At 37.5% G+C, this 18,313-nt stretch overlaps 1 protein-coding gene across 1 annotated transcript; it reads left to right on the top strand.

The window, feature by feature from the left end:
- The first annotated feature begins 3,870 nt into the window (after positions 1-3,870).
- Positions 3,871-4,230, top strand: LOC148941931 (uncharacterized). The gene has a single exon (XM_089103183.1). The coding sequence runs from the start codon at positions 3,871-3,873 to the stop codon at positions 4,228-4,230; it is 360 nt and encodes a 119-aa protein (XP_088959309.1).
- Positions 4,231-18,313: the final 14,083 nt, after the last annotated feature.

Genomic DNA, 18,313 nt, shown 5'->3' with positions numbered 1-18,313 from the left:
AGATGGGATTTTTAAGGATGCTTGCCAGATCTTTATGACACCAGGATCCAACCACCAGGGGCGTTACTAGCCAAAATGTTTGGGGCGGGGGAGAGCCAATAGATTTTACCGACTGGCTGGTCATTTTTACCGACCTTTTTTTTATTTTTTTAATAATTAGAAGAAAAAAAACTTTCATGACATACAACCTTTTCCCCCAAGACTTGCAGGGCCATGTCATCCCCAAAGGCATGATTAGCCTACTTTACTTTTCAACTATGCTGATCTCTAGCTGCCCCCAATTGTTTTGGTCACAAAATGGGGAACTAGAGCTCTAACATCCATTTGAGCAAGCCCTCTCCCAATCTTATATGAACATTGGTTTGATACAATAACCCTGATAAAAAAAAAAAAACAACAAAAAAAATATAGGCTATGTGATCTTTCTTCTGGCAAAAATTACAAAATTTCACATTTTTTCAGATAGAAGCTAGAAATCCTTACAGTAAGGTTCTCTGATATGCCAGATCTGATGCTGCAATTTTAATTTAGATTCTTTGACTTTTTTGGGATTCTGCCCTTTCTCAAAATTCATAAAAATTTTCTCAGACTTCCATGGCTTGTGGTGGGTACATGAAACTTAATGGATATTATAGGCTATACCTGGGGTTGGTATAAAAACCAATTCACTTGATATACCTATTGTTATCAAAATTCTGTGTTTTACAGTTTTGGTTTTTATTTGGCCAAGCTGCTCCTTACTTACAGTTTGTTGCCACAAACTATATGATTAACTGACCAGGCTTGGAATCCACTCTCCAAAAGGGCATTGGTGGCAGACATGGACATTAATTTTATGACAAATTTATATAGGTATCGGCAACCACCAGGAGATCGCCAAAGCTGAAGAGAAAGCTTTGCTCCGCATACACACAGGGAAAAGTAATAAGAAGACCCTGAAGGATGTCTGGGTGCGAGCATTTACAATGCGGGTTGCAAGATCAAATGCTTTCGTTCAGGCAAAGCGGCTTCCGCCGACTTTCGATGCAGGAAAGTACCACTTTTAAAGGCGTTGCTTACTAATATTGAAGTGACAAGACTCGTCCAATCACTAAACCCCCAAGAGTGGGGATGGCGCCTCTCTTCGTCACGGAATATGTATGTTCCCAGTGTGACAAATGTTGCACCAGCACCGGAAAATCTGCTAAATATGGTGTAGTGCCACTGCAACAGCAGGTGCGAGGCTCTCAAATACAACTGCCGTCGGAACAGTTTACTATGAAGCTGAGCAGGAAGAAGAATTAGCTTTAGATTGTGCTTTAAAATCAAAATGTTTTTGTGATTAATTTACCTGAGTTCTTAACGTTCCTTTTAATAACTGACTGATCTGAAGTTTTGAGTTCGACTAAAGAAGTGGTTTTCAAGATATTATGCTTAGCAAAACTTCATATTAAACGCCCCTTAGAGGTTGAAATCAGGTAAATAGTAGAAAACTGATTCTTAATTTAATATTTGGTAAAACAGTATTTTATTTGATATAAAATGATCCTTTAGCCGCAGGAATCCGTCCAATAATGATCTGCATATTTTACCCCCGTTCCGAGAATCAGAAAATTGAATCTGGGGTAAAGAAAACTAGATTTGTGACGTCAGATTCCGATTCTTCATGCTTGTTTTAATAGGAAACAACTATTATAAACTCCAAAATGTCTATAAGCACAAAAATCGATACCCCCCTCTCATTTTCCCCCTTCAATGGCAAGTTTAGGACACTTATGCAAGGAAGATTCGGGTGGATTTTTTTTTTGTGAAATTAAGCTGATTTTTCTGGATGTTTTGGTGTAAAAAAAAATTCTGTGACAATTTCCCCGAGGTCAAACCGTATTTTTCCTCCACTAGATAGCTCAATGAGAGCTGGGATATTTTGGCATTCAAATGCACCCTTTGGTGTATCTCCCTTCCTCCGAAACTACGAAACAATCAGAGAACCCCATTGTAGAGGTTTAATGCCTTTTCAAGTTTTGTAATTTATCTCCTGAGATTCCTGAGTAACTTCTCAGGTGCTTCCCCCAAGCAACTCAGGCGCGTCCCCAGGTGGTGGATAGGGGAACATCCTTCAGATATGGAGGATACCCTCGAATATTAAATAAGAGGGCGCGGACCAAGGGGGGACCCAGTCTCTGGGGGTCTTAAATAGCCGGTGCACCCTTGTCTGGGGGATATAAATACAGACAGAGGAGGAGGTGAGCCCCTCTGATAGCTATCTTGCTGGGCCCACCGGCGCGTGGATATGTCCCGAAGACGTTAAACTCACCCCCAGTAATGGGATAAATTGCTTGGTGACGCCGTGATGCCAAGTGGGATGATCCTTCCAGTGAGGACAACTACAAAGAGCGGAAGACTCACTCGGGGGTGTCAACGGTCCCGATTAGAAGCAGAGAGGATTGGCTTGCCGTTGCTTCATAAGCTAGCCATCAAACTTCTCCTCTTTAATAAATTATGACTAGGCAATCACTGAGGACACGAAATAGGGCTACCACGTCTGGGGAAATCGACGGACAAGCTACCGCGTCCGGTGAAACCGAAGGACAAGCTACCGCATTCGGGGCAACCGATATATTGACAGCCAACAGCGTTGGAAACGAATCAAGGCAACGTTTGACAAGCCCGTCACAAACGGACGCTAGACCGGTTTTATCTACAAAAATTACCACCAGAATCAGCACGTTAAATCTTCGGACACTTTCGAAACCAGGAAAGAAAGATATGCTCCTCCGTGAAGCAAACCGCTGCAATTGGGACATCATTGGCCTCTCAGAGACTCATCTACCAGGTATCAGCGAAGAACAGATAGGAGACGCAACGCTCCTGCTTTCTGGAAGACAAGACGGAACACACAGACAAGGAGTCGGCTTTTTGCTGACAAAAGCAGCAAGGAAATCTCTTCTATCAGTGGTGTCTGTGTCGGAGAGATTAATGATGATCCGACTCAAAAGCAAGTTCAAAAACCTCTCCGTGGTACAGGTCTATGCTCCGGATTCATCAAGGTCGGACGAAGAGTCGGAAGATTTCTACTCTCAGCTCCAGAGCCTTGTCGACACCATTCCGAAGAAAGACATCGTGTTAGTCCTCGGGGACTTCAATGCCATCACGGGGAGTGACAATAGTGGAAACGAAGCTGTCATGGGCACGGTCGGGATCGGAAAGATCAACGGCAGATGAGAACGACTCACTGAATTCTGCCGAGATAACGAGCTTTTTATCAAAAACACAATGTTGAAGCACAGACGAAAGAGAAAAGTTACGTGGTGGTCCCTCGATAGAAGGACTGCCAACATGAAAGATTATATACTGGTATCCAGCTGATGGAAATCTTCATTCACAGACACAGTGAAGCTAGGAGGTGGGGACTTTGATAGTGATCACAATCTCCTCATGTCATTGCTTCGCCTAAGATTAAAGGTCGTTGTCAAGTTGAAACAAAACGTTCCGAGATTCCGGATAAAAGCCCTTAAAGACCTTAAAACGAGAAAAGAGTACAGAATGCAGCTCAACAAACGACTGTCAAAGACCTTGCAAGAAACACCTGATCTGCTGAGTCCAGCCGACATCGATCTACTTGTTTCGAAAAGCAGCCTGGCCGTATGCGAGACAGCTGAGCTCGTCCTCGGCCGTAAATCTGCAGAAGACAAGCCATGGATTACCCAGGAGATTATTGATATGTGTACCGAGAAACGAACTCTCAAAAACAAGCAAGATCGAGAAAGCAAGGATAGATTCAAAAACCTTAAACGTCAAATTGAGAAGAAAACCCGCCAAGAACTAAAAGACATGAATACTGAAAAATTTCGGTAATGTGAGGAGGACTCCCGTAGGGGTAACTCACACCTCATGTTCAAACGTGCTAGAGAGCTGACAAACCGCAAAGAAGCGAAGTGCCTCGATCTCTTAGATAAAAATGGACACAAAATCACTACTTGTGCCGGAATCCGATATCGCTGGAAAGAACACTTCCTGGAAAAGCTTAATCTCACAATAAACCCGGATCCTGAAGTGCTTCGAAAGTTCCCAGCACACAGAGATGAGAAACCACCCCCACCACCCTCAAGGTCAGAAGTAGAAGCCGCACTAAAATCCCTCAAGTCAAATAAGGCACCCGGAATAGACGGTATACAGTCAGAACTTCTAAAAGTGGAATCTGATGTCGTCGTTGATCTGTACCAAAAAATAGTAACAGCTGTATGGAAATAAATACTTCCCCGAGTCTTGGTCGAAATCTGTCATAGTGCCCTTGCACAAGAGAGGATCTAAAAGTAACTGCGAAAACTACAGACCCATATCGCTTACTTGCCAACCAGCTAAAATCCTTACGAAAATTCTCCTTGATCGGATCAGAAACCTGACAAGACAAGTAATCCCTGAATATCAAGCTGGCTTCTGTCAAAACCGATCCACCATAGACCAAATTTTTGTGATCAGACAAATTATGGAAAGATACCTGGAATTCGGGAAAGAGCTATGCCAGCTGTTTATCGATTTCAAACAAGCTTTTGATCTAATTTGGCGAGATGGCCTATGGCACATCCTGGCACACTACGGTATTCCCACTGACATTATTGACATTGTCAAGAGCATGTACGAGAAGTCGAGAAGCATGGTGTAGACCAGCGAAGGCTTTACTGAAGAATTCTCAACCTCTTCAGGAGTGCTGCAAGGATGCCTACTCTCCCCCACTCTGTTCTGCCTATTCCTGAATGCTGTACTGACACTGGTGCCCAATGACACGGGAGCACTCATAAGTGGACACCTCTTTGACTTGCTTGCAGACGCCGATGATAATAATCGCCTAAACGAACAACTAGAGGAACTGCAATCAAGCACTAACAATATTGATCATGCAGCTAGTTCCTTTGGGATGAAAATCAATGCTAACAAGACAAAAGCCATGAAGGTAACCCGACATACAGATACAGGCCTTCAACCCAGCAAAATTTTGAGCCTGGGGTAAGATATCGTGTGGGTTGACAATTTCGTTTACCTTGTACGTGTGCTGACGACCAAACACGACTCTTCAAAAGACATTAAACGACGCCTCACCCTTGCCTCAGCATGCTTCAAGTCATTGCGATCGATCTGGAAAAACAAACATCTGTCACTGAAACTAAAAACACGCCTTTTTCGAGCTCTTGTGGTTCCAGTAGCAACGTACGGAGCAGAGACATGGACCTTGAAAGCAGAAGACAAACGCCGGTTGGCGGCCTTTGAAACAAAATCCCTCAGGAAGCTTACTGGTATCACCTACCGTGACCGAATATCAAACGAACGGCTATTGTCTTCGCTCAACTATTCCCAGACCATCATGCAGACCATCCAGCTTCAACAGCTTCGATGGTTAGGCCACATTCAGCGGATGTCCCCAGCCCAACTTCCGAAAATTGCGTTTGAAGGAAGGATTGATGCCTTCCGTCCAAAGGGACGACCTCCCAAGCGCTGGAGGGAAAACTTTCCCAGCCATCCCCTGTCGGTACTCCTTTAGACTGCAGCGAACAGGGAATCGTATAAGAAGCTTTGCCATAGTTCAGTCAGAGGAGAAGCCCCGAGTCGGCCAATCCGGCCGGATGGGAGTTAAAGTAAAGTAAAAGTAATTTATCTATTGCTTACAGATAGTATTTGTTATTGAGAAACATACGGCCATTTTTCACGAGGGAATTCTCTGCATAAGGGGGGGGGATATTTTCCGGGGGATAGACGCCTAGAACCGCCTTTAACATAATGCGTCCTGCTTTCTATAATGGTCTGTTGTAGTTTCCACAATTTTGTTTCTAAAGTATTATATTTTCATCATATTTTGGTATGTTTTATTAGTATTAACCTGACGTCACGTCTTGGGTGGGATATTAGGTAGGGATATTCAGCAAGTACCAGCAGCAACAAGTTTCCCTCCCTCAGGGATCTCATATCGAATAAGTTTTTTTTTTATAAACTTGAGAGGGAGCTCATTCAATTTGAAAATAAAATCTGGAGTGAATACGGTAAACTAAATCTCAAACGGTAAAAATCGGTTCTGAGAGGGCAGAGAAATTTGTAAGAAAAGACAAAAAACTAAAATGTTTTAAAAAATATTATAAGAAACTATATTTAAAACCACAGAATTTGTGGCAGGAAGGGGTGTTGGGGATAGAATGGCTGCTTCCTACCCGTGTTTGTCCCTGTAGATTGTGTCTCACAATGGATTTTGATTATGCTCCTGCGAACTAATCTGTTTCGAAAAAAAAATGTTCACCTGGATTTGGACCGGGTGCCCTCCACCCAGAACAGTTTTCTCAGGATTTATGTAATTTTCTCTAAAAAATTTCCTATATTGTTAGTCTAGAGTCCCTCAGTATATCCAGCAAAAATATCCCTATTTCCCTGCAGACAAAATTAAAAGAAGAGCTTCAGAGACTTGAAAGCCTAATATAATAGAGAAAGTTAACATTCTAATCATTTGGGTAAATGCATTGGTCTGGATTGGGGAAAAAGATGAAAGTTTTTGGCTTTGTATCTTGACTATGGTTGTCAACAAATTAAATCAGGAGACCCCATTACCCTATCCCAAAATTTGATTATGTGATATCAAGGCTCAGGGAAACAAAATATTTTTCTTATCTCTGGATGTTGGTCACCAAAGTTATCTGAAATATCCTCACATTTTACCACTTTCAGCTTACTGTAATATTATGCTAGCTTGGTATGATAGTTGATGCCATGGGTGCCGGCAGGGAGGCATACCCCCCCTTGGAAAGTTGGGACCATGAAATAATCATACAAAAACTACGGGGAAAAGAGAAGAAAAGCGAAAAACCATTGACAAAATGTGCGTTGCCCAATTAATGGCTACCAGCCTATAGTATTTACCATCAGTAATGAAAATATAAGTGTTAATTTGTGACTTAGTGACGCCTTTTTAATTTTCTACGAACATTTCTTCTATATAATTTGGTTGGAGTAAAAAAAAAAATCGAATTCTTCATAGTAATGAATGGTAAGTAAAGAACGATCCTTGTCAATAACGAAAGTATAAGAGCCTAACTATTGATAACATTCAATCAAAGAATCACCTTTTTATGGTGATTCTAAATATTATTTGCTTATTAGTAATTAGTGCAGTTATGAGTACACAAGAAAGTTCGTATAATCACAGAAAACACAAGGAAAACAACTTGATAAGGGGCAATTTCGATAAAAATATGCCGTCAACTTTTGCTTGCATTGCAAGAGTACCCATGGGCTGATTTACGAAGCCACTATAATCAGAAATGTTTCCCCCGAACGGAATTCTGGGAATTTGTGAATTTCCCCCCTGAACGGATACGTTTTTTTGTCTTTTATTATCATTTTTTTTTCCAGGAATGATTGTATTTATCTAGTTGTCGCTTTGAAAAAGATTTAATTTTTTACAGTTATGAAGTATAAAGGTGTCAAATATATTGGATTTTGACATTCAAAATTAAATTTTTAAATATTGACTTAAATGTTTATCTGATTTTCTTAATCTCAGTTTTAATGTTTTACTTTGAACAAGCTACTTTGATAATGCAATACTTTTTATAAGCACTGACTCTAAAGGCATCAAATATTTTGGTGTTTGATAACCAAGTTCAAAACTGTCGATATTGTTAAAAAATATCCGTCCAACACTTCGTCATTGCTCAACAGAACTGAATGCTGAGAGTTTTGTATCTTAGTTTTTGTAAGTAGACTATTGTTTTATTTACTTTTTGCAATTACTTACTTTATTCATTTCTATATACTTTTACTTTAATTGACATACTTTTTTCATTGCCTTTAGAAAAATCTTAGTCTCTAAGCTTCATGAAATAAAGAAAACAAACAAGTTTTTTCAACTGAAAATGAGGAGCAACATTAAAACTTAAAATGAACAGAAATTATTACGTATGTATATGAGGGGGGTTGCCCCCTCCTCAACACTTCGCTCTTCACGCTACAGTTTTTCGGCACTTTAAAAAAGTTGCTTATTGTTCTTATTAAACGACCTTTGTGTTTCAGGAGTCGTTTTTAAAGAATTGGGACAAAAATTAAACTTTAGCTTACAGAGGGAGGTGTTGAGGAATCCCCTTCATATACGAATTATTTCTGTTCGTTTTAAGTTTTAATATTGCTCCTTACTTTCAGCTGAAAAAAACCATTATTTTGTTTTATTTCAGATCGTTTTTAAATAACGCCATTATACCTGGCTCCACCTCCACGGAAAAAAACCCTTCCTGTAGAAAAATCCTCTGAACAATTCAATTCTGGCGAAAATTTACCCTGGACAATTATTTTTGACATCTCCACACGTAAAATTGAATCGGTAAAGAGAAAGCAAGACATACAAAAACATTTCGTGTAGAAATTCTGGCAAATTCACCCAGTGTAAAATTTCCCCTGAAAAGTTCACCCCCTGGAAACTTCCCTCTCCATGGAAAATTCTCCTAGCTGAAAATTCGTCCTATCCTCTCACCCAAAAAATACATTCATACTTCCCAAAAAAATTAAATAATGGGCAAACTGTGTAACTTAAAAACCTTTCCCCAGGAGCTTTAGGGGGTCATTTTATGCCAAAATACATAGTTATTGGGCCTTTCAACTGTGCTGAACAAAAAAGCTATCTCAAAATTTTGATCGGACGATTTTCTGAAAATAGTTGCGTGGGAGGGGGCCTAGTTGCCCTCAGATTCTTTTGGTCACGTAAAAAGGACACTAGAACTAGAATGAACCATCTCCTGACGTTCTAGGTCTACTGGGTCGATATGATCACCACTGAAAAAAAAAATAATAATAAACACGCATCCGTGATCTTTCTTCTGGCGAAAATTACACAATTCCACATCTTCGCAGATATGAGCTTTGAACCTGTACACTATTGGGTTCGTTGATACATTAAATCTGATGGTGTGATTTTCATTTAAATTGTATAACTTCAAGGGGGTCTTTTCCCCTTTTTCCGAAAATAAGAAAAATTTTCTTAGGCTCGTAGCTTTTGGTGGGTAAGACTAAACTTAATGAAACTTATATATTTGGAATCAACATAATAAGCCAATTCTTTTGATATATCTATTGGTATACAAATTCTGTTTTTTAGAGTTTCAGTTAAGATTGAGTCGTTCCTTACTTACAGTTCGTTAACACGAACTGTTTGATTATCCATCAAAATCCAAATAGAGATCATTGAAATATTTATTCAATGATTGCGTGGTTTGCCACGCAATGTCTGGCTGAGATACAATATCCAGACTTTACGACGTAGAGAAACCACCAGTGGTTTCACTGTCACTTAAAGATGGGATTTTTAAGGATGCTTGCCAGATCTTTATGACACCAGGATCCAACCACCAGGGGCCTTACTAGCCAAAATGTTTGGGGGGGGGAGCCAATAGATTTTATCGACGGGCTGGTCATTTTTACCGACTTTTTTTATTTTGTTAATCATTAGAAGAAAAAAAACTTTCATGACATACAACCTTTTCCCCCAAGACTTGCAGGGCCATGTCATCCCCAAAGGCATGATTAGCCTACTTTACTCTTCAACTATGCTGATCTCTAGCTGCCCCCAATTGTTTTGGTCACAAAATGGGGAACTAGAGCTCTAACATCCATTTGAGCAAGCCCTCTCCCAATCTTATATGAATATTGGTTTGATACAATAACCCTGATAAAAAAAAAAAAAACATAGGCTATGTGATCTTTCTTCAGGCAAAGATTAAAAAATTTCACATTTTTTCAGATAGAAGCTAGAAATCCTTACAGTAAGGTTCTCTGATATGCTAAATCTGATGGTGCAATTTTTATTAATATTCTTTGACTTTCTAGGGACGTTTCTGCCCTTTCTCAAAAGTTATACACATTTTCTCAGACTTCCATGGCTTGTGGTGGGTACATGAAACTTGATGGATATTATAGGCTATATTTGGGGTTGGTATAAAAACCAATTCACTTGACTTACCTATTGATAACAAACTTCCGTGTTATAGAGTTTCGGTTGTTATTTGGCCGAGCTGCTCCTTACTTACAGTTTGTTGCCACGAACTATATGATTAATTGACCAGGCTTGGAATCCACTCTCCAAAAGGGCATTGGTGGCAGACATGGGCATTAATTCTATGACAAATTTATATAGGTATCGGCAACCACCAGGAGATCGCCAAAGCTGAAGAGAAAGCTTTGCTCCGCATACACACAGGGAAAAGTAATAAGAAGACCCTGAAGGATGTCTGGGTGCGAGCATTTACAATGCGGGTTGCAAGATCAAATGCTTTCGTTCAGGCAAAGCGGCTTCCGCCGACTTTCGATGCCGGAAAGTACCACTTTTAAAGGCGTTGCTTACTAATATTGAAGTGACAAGACTCGTCCAATCACTAGACCCCCAAGAGTGGGGATGGCGCCTCTCTTCGTCACGGAATATGTATGTTCCCGGTGTGACAAATGTTGCACCAGCACCGGAAAATCTGCTAAATATGGTGTAGTGCCACTGCAACAGCAGGTGCGAGGCTCTCAAATACAACTGCCGTCGGAACAGTTTACTATGAAGCTGAGCAGGAAGAAGAATTAGCTTTAGATTGTGCTTTAAAATCAAAATGTTTTTGTGATTAATTTACCTGAGTTCTTAACGTTCCTTTTAATAACTGACTGATCTGAAGTTTTGAGTTCGACTAAAGAAGTGGTTTTCAAGATATTATGCTTAGCAAAACTTCATATTAAAGGCCCCTTAGAGGTTGAAATCAGGAAAAAGTAAAAAACTGATTTTTAATTTAATATTTGGTAAAACAGTATTTTATTTGATATAAAATGATCCTTTAGCCGCAGGAATCCGTCCAATAAGGATCTGCATATTTTACCCCCCGTTCCAAGAAGCAGAAAATTGAATCTGGGGTAAGGAAAACTAGATTTGTGACGTCAGATTCCGATTCTTCATGCTTGTTTTAATAGGAAACAACTATTATAAACTCCAAAATGTCTATAAGCACAAAAATCGATACCCCCCTCTCATTTTCCCCCTTCAATGGCAAGTTTAGGACACTTATGCAAGGAAGATTCGGGTGGATTTTTTTGTGAAATTAAGCTGATTTTTCTGGATGTTTTGGTGTAAAAAAAAATTCTGTGACAATTTCCCCGAGGTCAAACCGTATTTTTCCTCCACTAGATAGCTCAATGAGAGCTGGGATATTTTGGCATTAAAATGCACCCTTTGGTGTATCTCCCTTCCTCCGAAACTACGAAACAATCAGAGAACCCCATTGTAGAGGTTTAATGCCTTTTCAAGTTTTGTAATTTATCTATTGCTTACAGATAGTATTTGTTATTGAGAAACATACGGCCATTTTTCACGAGAGAATTCTCTGCATAAGGGGGGAGGGATTTTCCGGGGGATAGACGCCTAGAACCGCCTTTAACATAATGCGTCCTGCTTTCTATAATGGTCTGTTGTTGTTTCCACAATTTTGTTTCTAAAGTATTATATTTTCATCATATTTTGGTATGTTTTATTAGTATTAACCTGACTTCACGTCTTGGGTGGGATATTAGGTAGGGATATTTAGCAAGTACCAGCAGCAACAAGTTTCCCTCCCTCAGGGATCTCATATCGAATATGTTTTTTTTATAAACTTGAGAGAGAGCTCATTCAATTTGAAAATAAAATCTGGAGTGAATACGGTAAACTAAATCTCAAACGGTAAAAATCGGTTCTGAGAGGGCAGAGAAATTTGTAAGAAAAGACAAAAAACTAAAATGTTTTAAAAAATATTATAAGAAACTATATTTAAAACCACAGAATTTGGGGCAGGAAGGGGTGTTGGGGATAGAATGGCTGCTTCCTACCCGTGTTTGTTCCTGTAGCTTGTGTTTCACAATGGATTTTGATTATGCTCCTGCGAACTAATCTGTTTCGAAAAAAAAATGTTCACCTGGATTTGGACCGGGTGCCCTCCACCCAGAACAGTTTTCTCAGGATTTATGTCATTTTCTCTAAAAAATTTCCTATATTGTTGGTTCAGAGTCCCTCAGTATATCCAGCAAAAATATCCCTATTTCCCTGCAGACAAAATTAAAAGAAGAGCTTCAGAGACTTGAAAGCCTAATATAATAGAGAAAGTTAACATTCTAATCATTTGGGTAAATGCATTGGTCTGGATTGGGGAAAAAGATGAAAGTATTTGGCTTTGTATCTTGACTATGGTTGTCAACAAATTAAATCAGGAGACCCCATTACCCTATCCCAAAATTTGATTATGTGATATCAAGGCTCAGGGAAACAAAATATTTTTCTTATCTCTGGATGTTGGTCACCAAAGTTATCTGAAATATCCTCACATTTTACCACTTTCAGCTTACTGTAATATTATGCTAGCTTGGTATGATAGTTGATGCCATGGGTGCCGGCAGGGGGAGGGGCATACCCCCCCCCCCCCCGTTAAATTTGGAACTATGAAATAATTATAAGGAAACCAAAGGAAAAAGAGCAGAATAGGGGAAAAATATGGAAAAAATGTGTGTTGCCCAAATAATGGCTGCCTGCCAATAGATTTTGACCATTAATAAGGAAAATAAAAGTTCTACTTTGTGACTGAGTAACCCCTTTTTAGTTTTACACAAACATTTTGTCTATATGATTTGGTTGGAGAAACAAAAAACTCAAATTCTTCATAGTAATGAATGGTAAGTAAATAACGATCCTTGTCAATAACGAAAGTATAAGAGCCTAACTATTGATAACATTCAATAAATGAATCAGCTTTTTATGGTGATCCTAAATATTATTTGCTTATTAGTAATTAGTGCAGTTATGAGTACACAAGAAAGTTCGTATAATCACAGAAAACACAAGGAAAACAACTTGATAAGGGGCAATTTCGATAAAAATATGCCGTCAACTTTTGCTTGCATTGCAAGAGTACCCATGAGCTGATTTACGAAGCCACTATAATCAGAAATGTTTCCCCCGAACGGAATTCTGGGAATTTGTGAATTTCCCCCCTGAACGGAAACATTTTTTTGTGTTTTATTATCATTTGTTTTTTTTTTTCCAGGAGTGATTGTATTTATCTAGTTGTCGCTTTGAAAAAGATTTAATTTGTTAAAGTTATGAAGCATAAAGGTGTCAAATATATTGGATTTTGACATTCAAAATTAAATTTTTAAATATTGACTTAAATGTTTATCTGATTTTCTTAATCTCAGTTTTAATGTTTTACTTTGAACAAGCTACTTTGATAATGCAATACTTTTTATAAGCACTGACTCTAAAGGCATCAAATATTTTGGTGTTCTATAACCAAGTTCAAAACTGTCGATATTGTTAAAAAATATCCGTCCAACACTTCGTCATTGCTCAACAGAACTGAATGCTGAGAGTTTTGTATCTTAGTTTTTGTAAGTAGACTATTGTTTTATTTACTTTTTGCAATTACTTACTTTATTCATTTTTATATACTTTTACTTTAATTGACATACTTTTTTCATTGCCTTTAAAAAAATGTTAGTCTCTAAGCTTCATGAAACAAAGAAAACAAACAAGTTTTTTCAACTGAAAATGAGAAGCAACATTAAAACTTAAAATGAACAGAAATTATTACGTATGTATATGAGGGGGGTTGCCCCCTCCTCAATACTTCGCTCTTCACGCTACAGTTTCTCGGCACTTAAAAAAAGTTACTTATTGTTCTAATTAAACGACCTTAGTGTTTCAGGAGTCGTTTTTTAAGAATTGGGACAAGAATTAAACTTTAGCTTACAGAGCGAGGTGTTGAAGAAGCGGCAACCCCCTTCCTATACGAATTAGTTTCTGTTCGTTTTAAGTTTTAATATTGCTCCTTACTTTCAGCTGAAAAAAAGCATTATTTTGTTTTATTTCAGATCGTTTTTCAAATAACGCCAGTATACCTGGCTCCACCTCCACGGAAAAAAACCCTTCCTGTAGAAAAATCCTCTGGACAATTCAATTCTGGTGAAAATTTACCCTGGACAATTATTTTTGACATCTCCACACGTAAAATTGAATCGGTAAAGAGAAAGCAAGACATACAAAAACATTTCGTGTAGAAATTCTGGCAAATTCACCCAGTGTAAAATTTCCCCTGAAAAGTTCACCCCCTGAAACTTCCTCTCCATGGAAAATTCTACCCAGCAGAAAATTCGTCCTCTCCTCCCATCCAAAACATATATGCATACTTCCCTATAAAAAATAAGACAATGGGCAAACTGTGTAACTTAAAAACCTTTCCCCAGGAGCTGTAGGGGGTCATTTTATGCCAAAATACATAGTTATTGGGCCTTTCAACTGTGCTGAACAAAAAAGCTATCTCAAAATTTTGATCGGACGATTTTCTGAAAATAGTTGCGTGGGAGGGGGCCTAGTTGCCCTCAGATTCTTTTGGTCACTTAAAAAGGGCACTAGAACTAGAATGAACCATCTCCTGACTTTCTAGGCCCACTGGGTCGATATGATCACCACTGAAAAAAAAAAAATAATAATAAACACGCATCCGTGATCTTTCTTCTGGCAAAAATTACAAAGTTCAACATCTTTGCAGATATGAGTTTGAAACCTCTACAGTAAGCATGGGCACTGTTTCTGTTTTCTGTTTCTGTTCTGTTTTTAAAGTACCTGTTTCTGTTCTTTATTATTAAGAATAAATGAAACCCAAAACAAACAGAAATTAAATAAACAATCAAAGCAAAAAACACGCAACAAATAAAAATATAAATGAATAAATATATCTTAAAGCGAGTAATGGTTTGATTGAATATGAAAATCAAGTTTAAATTTGCCATTCAATTTTGCCATTGAAGTATAAATGAAACTTAAAACGAACAGAAATTAAATAAACATTGAATGTAAACAAACATACGAAAGATATTAACGTAAATAAATAAATATATCTTAAAACGAGTGAAACTTAAACTGAATATGCAAATCAAGCTTGAAACAAACAAAAATAACTACATACAAGAGTTTGGGTATCGCCTCCTTCTCTCACTGTAAAAGTCTAAAACCGGCTGCGTTATTGGCGATTTACTGAAAACTATATGTGCTTTGAACAGTCCTGGAAAGTATAAACAACATCAAATTGAATATTTGATTCATAATTATATTAATTGTTGAAAGATCAGTTCAAGAATTTATTTCACTGTAATTTTATTTTTATTTTCAATGCTGTAAGAACTGGAAAAGAAAATATTTGTAATATAATTCGTTTTCAGTAAAGCTCCAACGACGCAGTAGGCTTTTGGCTTTTATTTACAGTTAAGGAAGGGGGCAGTATACAAACTCTTGTTTGTAGTGAAGCTATATTCGTCTTGAACAACTTTAGAAAGAACTAAGGTAATAAATTAGATTGAATAATTGACTATAATGATATTCATTGCTGAAAGCTCATCAGTTCAAAATTTTACTATAATTTTAATGTTTATTTTCAGTGTTAAGTACAAAAGAAAATATTTGTAATAAAATTGGTTTTCAGCAAAGCGCCAATGACACAGTAGGTTTTAGACCTTTACTGTGAGAGAAGAAGGCGATACCCAAACTCTTGTTTGTAGTGATTTTTGTTTGTTTCAAGCTTGATGTGCATATTCAATTTAAGTTTCACTTATTTTAAGATTTATTTATTCATTTACATTAATATCTATTGTATGTTTGTTTGCATTGATTGTTTATTTAATTTCTGCTTGTTTTAAGTTTCATTTATACTTCAATGGCAATATATTTTTTTTCGTTTTAAGCTTGATTTTCATGTTCAATCTAAGCATTACTCACTTTAAGATCTATTTATTCATTTATATTATTACTTGTTGTGTATTTTTTGCCATGATTGTTTATTTAATTTCTATTCGTTTTGTCTTTCATTTTTTCTTTAATAGTAATTTCTGGTTGTTTTGAGTTTGAATTTTAACAGGTATTTGTATCTGCTGAGCTTAAACTTAAAATGGCCTTTACTGTTCTTTGAAAATCTTATTTTTTGGAAAGTTTTTTTTTAATTAATCTTAGAAGATACTGTGTAATCATTGACACGTAATCAACGTATCCCAATCACAGACACGGTCAGTCTTGGGTAGATTTAATCAATGACAAGCATTGCAAAACAGAATAATTGCATAACTGTAGAGGTAATAGTAAATTCTAGACAAGCTACTTTTTTCTATCTTGGAAAGGGGTTAGGTTAGGAAAATGAAACTTTCAATAATGAATCTTGGGCCGAAAATATACTTTGGGAATGCATTGCCAAGCTTCTATGTTTACCTTCTTCTGATTTCTAAGTCTTAGAAATTTGCCTATTTGACAGGTCAATACCTATTTTGACAAAGATAATTTCGGAGACCACACTGCCTTACCATGACGATAAATAAAAGTTCAAATAGGGATAAAATCCTTTTAATAGACAGTGATGATGATAACAGTGATAGAAATTCACAAAAATACCAGATATTTCGGTCACATATACAGTGACCGTCATCAGTAGAAAAACTAAAATAAAACAATTTAAAACAAAAGTTTATATACTAAATCAAATAACACTACATATTGTTTAAATCTCTAATGCAAAAGCGGAAGCTATTCTCTTTGACCTTCTTGGATTCGGTTCATTAGCGTTCAATGATAAACATTTGGACAAAGGTCAACTACATTGGGTGAATTGAACTTTACTCTGTCAGATTTTAATAAATTATCATCGATAAAGTTCAGCCCAAATTCACCTGTATCCCGATTCAAAGCAATATTCTTGAATAAGATTTTCTTTATTTCAAGAATTTCACGAAAATTTTGCTTTAAACCCCGATCCCTAGAAATCAAAGAGACATTCTCGAACAAAATAAAATGGTCTAGAAAATTAAAAATATGTTCTGAAAGGGCTGAAGTAAAATCTTCAGACTTAAAATCTTGCTCTAAAGCCGAAAAAATAGAATCTGTGTTGTAATAATCTCATTTCCAAACTCTGGGTAGCACGTCCCACATATGAGCTTCCGCAAGTACATGGGATCTGATAAACTCCACTTTATTGATTCAATGAAGTTAGATCCTTCCCAGAATTTAGAAAACTACCCAAAGTATTATTACTCTTTAAAGCTACCCTTAGACCATTGCTTTGTAAAATTTCTGGGGCCAGTATATGGATGACATTATTTCAGTATGGGATTATGGTGAGGAGGAATTAAAAGGATTTTTGGAACATCTTAATTGTTTGGGAGTAGATTTTAAGTTTACTGTTGAATTGGAAGAGAATGGGAAACTTCCTTTCCTTGATGTTCTTCTTTTGAAAAATCAAAATAGTCTGGATTTTAAAATTTACAGAAAACCGAGAAATAACAATAGATTTTTGTCTTATAGTTCCGGTTATGCTCGCTAAGTAAAAATTGGTTTGATCATTTCTTTAACTGATCGGATCTATAGTATTTGCTCTCCAAAATTTGTTGAGGAGGAGTTGTCTTTTCTAAGGAAAATACTAATAAGCAACATGAATCCAGAATGGTTAATTAACCAGACTTTTTCAAAAAGAAGAAAAATGCTTCTAGAGATTTCTAAGGAAGTCTTGGAGACAACTCGGGAGAAGGATGTTTTTTGTTCCTTACCATATGTACTCGGGCTAAGTGAAAAAACTTAAAAGAATTTTACAAAGCAATGGTCTAAGGGTAGCTTTAAAGAGTAATAATTTCTTTGCGTAGTTTTCTAAATTCATAGCCGGCAACTCTCATAGCCGTGACTCTGCTCTACTCCAAGGTACTTTCATAACAACTGTAGAACCAACAGCAGCACTCACATAAGCTGAAGAACCATCAGCACCACTTAAGGTCGATGAATATGAGGAAAGTCCTGTCTTTATGAATTTGGAGCCTCTGGAATCGTGTCCGGATTACTCTGTTGAGATGAACATTCATCTCATTAATGATGCAAGTGTTCTATTCTGGATTCAGCCGCCATTTTTTCCCAGCCACTAGAAACATCTATCAACTCAGTTGGAGGCCACTTTCCCGACAGAAGCTCTTACTCAAATGCTGAACCAGTCCATCTCAATGCGTCAACGCGGGACCTTCAAAACGCTGAAGTTGAGCCTCAGTCAATGTTAATTGCAGAAGCTGAAACTAGCGCTGTATTATCAGCTAATTTACGAACTGTAAAGCGGGCCCGCACCATCGAGGAAAGAATCGAGAAAGCTCAAGATAAGCATCCCGTACTTGACCTGTGCAAGGAAACCTGTTACATGAAATGCAGGGATAAGTTTATGGAGGAGGAAGTGAAGCAGATTAATGCAAATCATTGGAACTTTCCTTACAAACAGAGTAGAAAAGAGCTGTCTCTTCT

Source organism: Artemia sp. Qi Xiang Cuo, chromosome 17, assembly GCF_049724085.1.
Source record: "Artemia sp. Qi Xiang Cuo chromosome 17, ASM4972408v1, whole genome shotgun sequence".
NCBI lineage: Eukaryota > Metazoa > Arthropoda > Branchiopoda > Anostraca > Artemiidae > Artemia > Artemia sp. Qi Xiang Cuo.
Note: the sequence above shows the minus strand (reverse complement) of the source record. Positions and strands in the feature narration are given on the sequence as shown.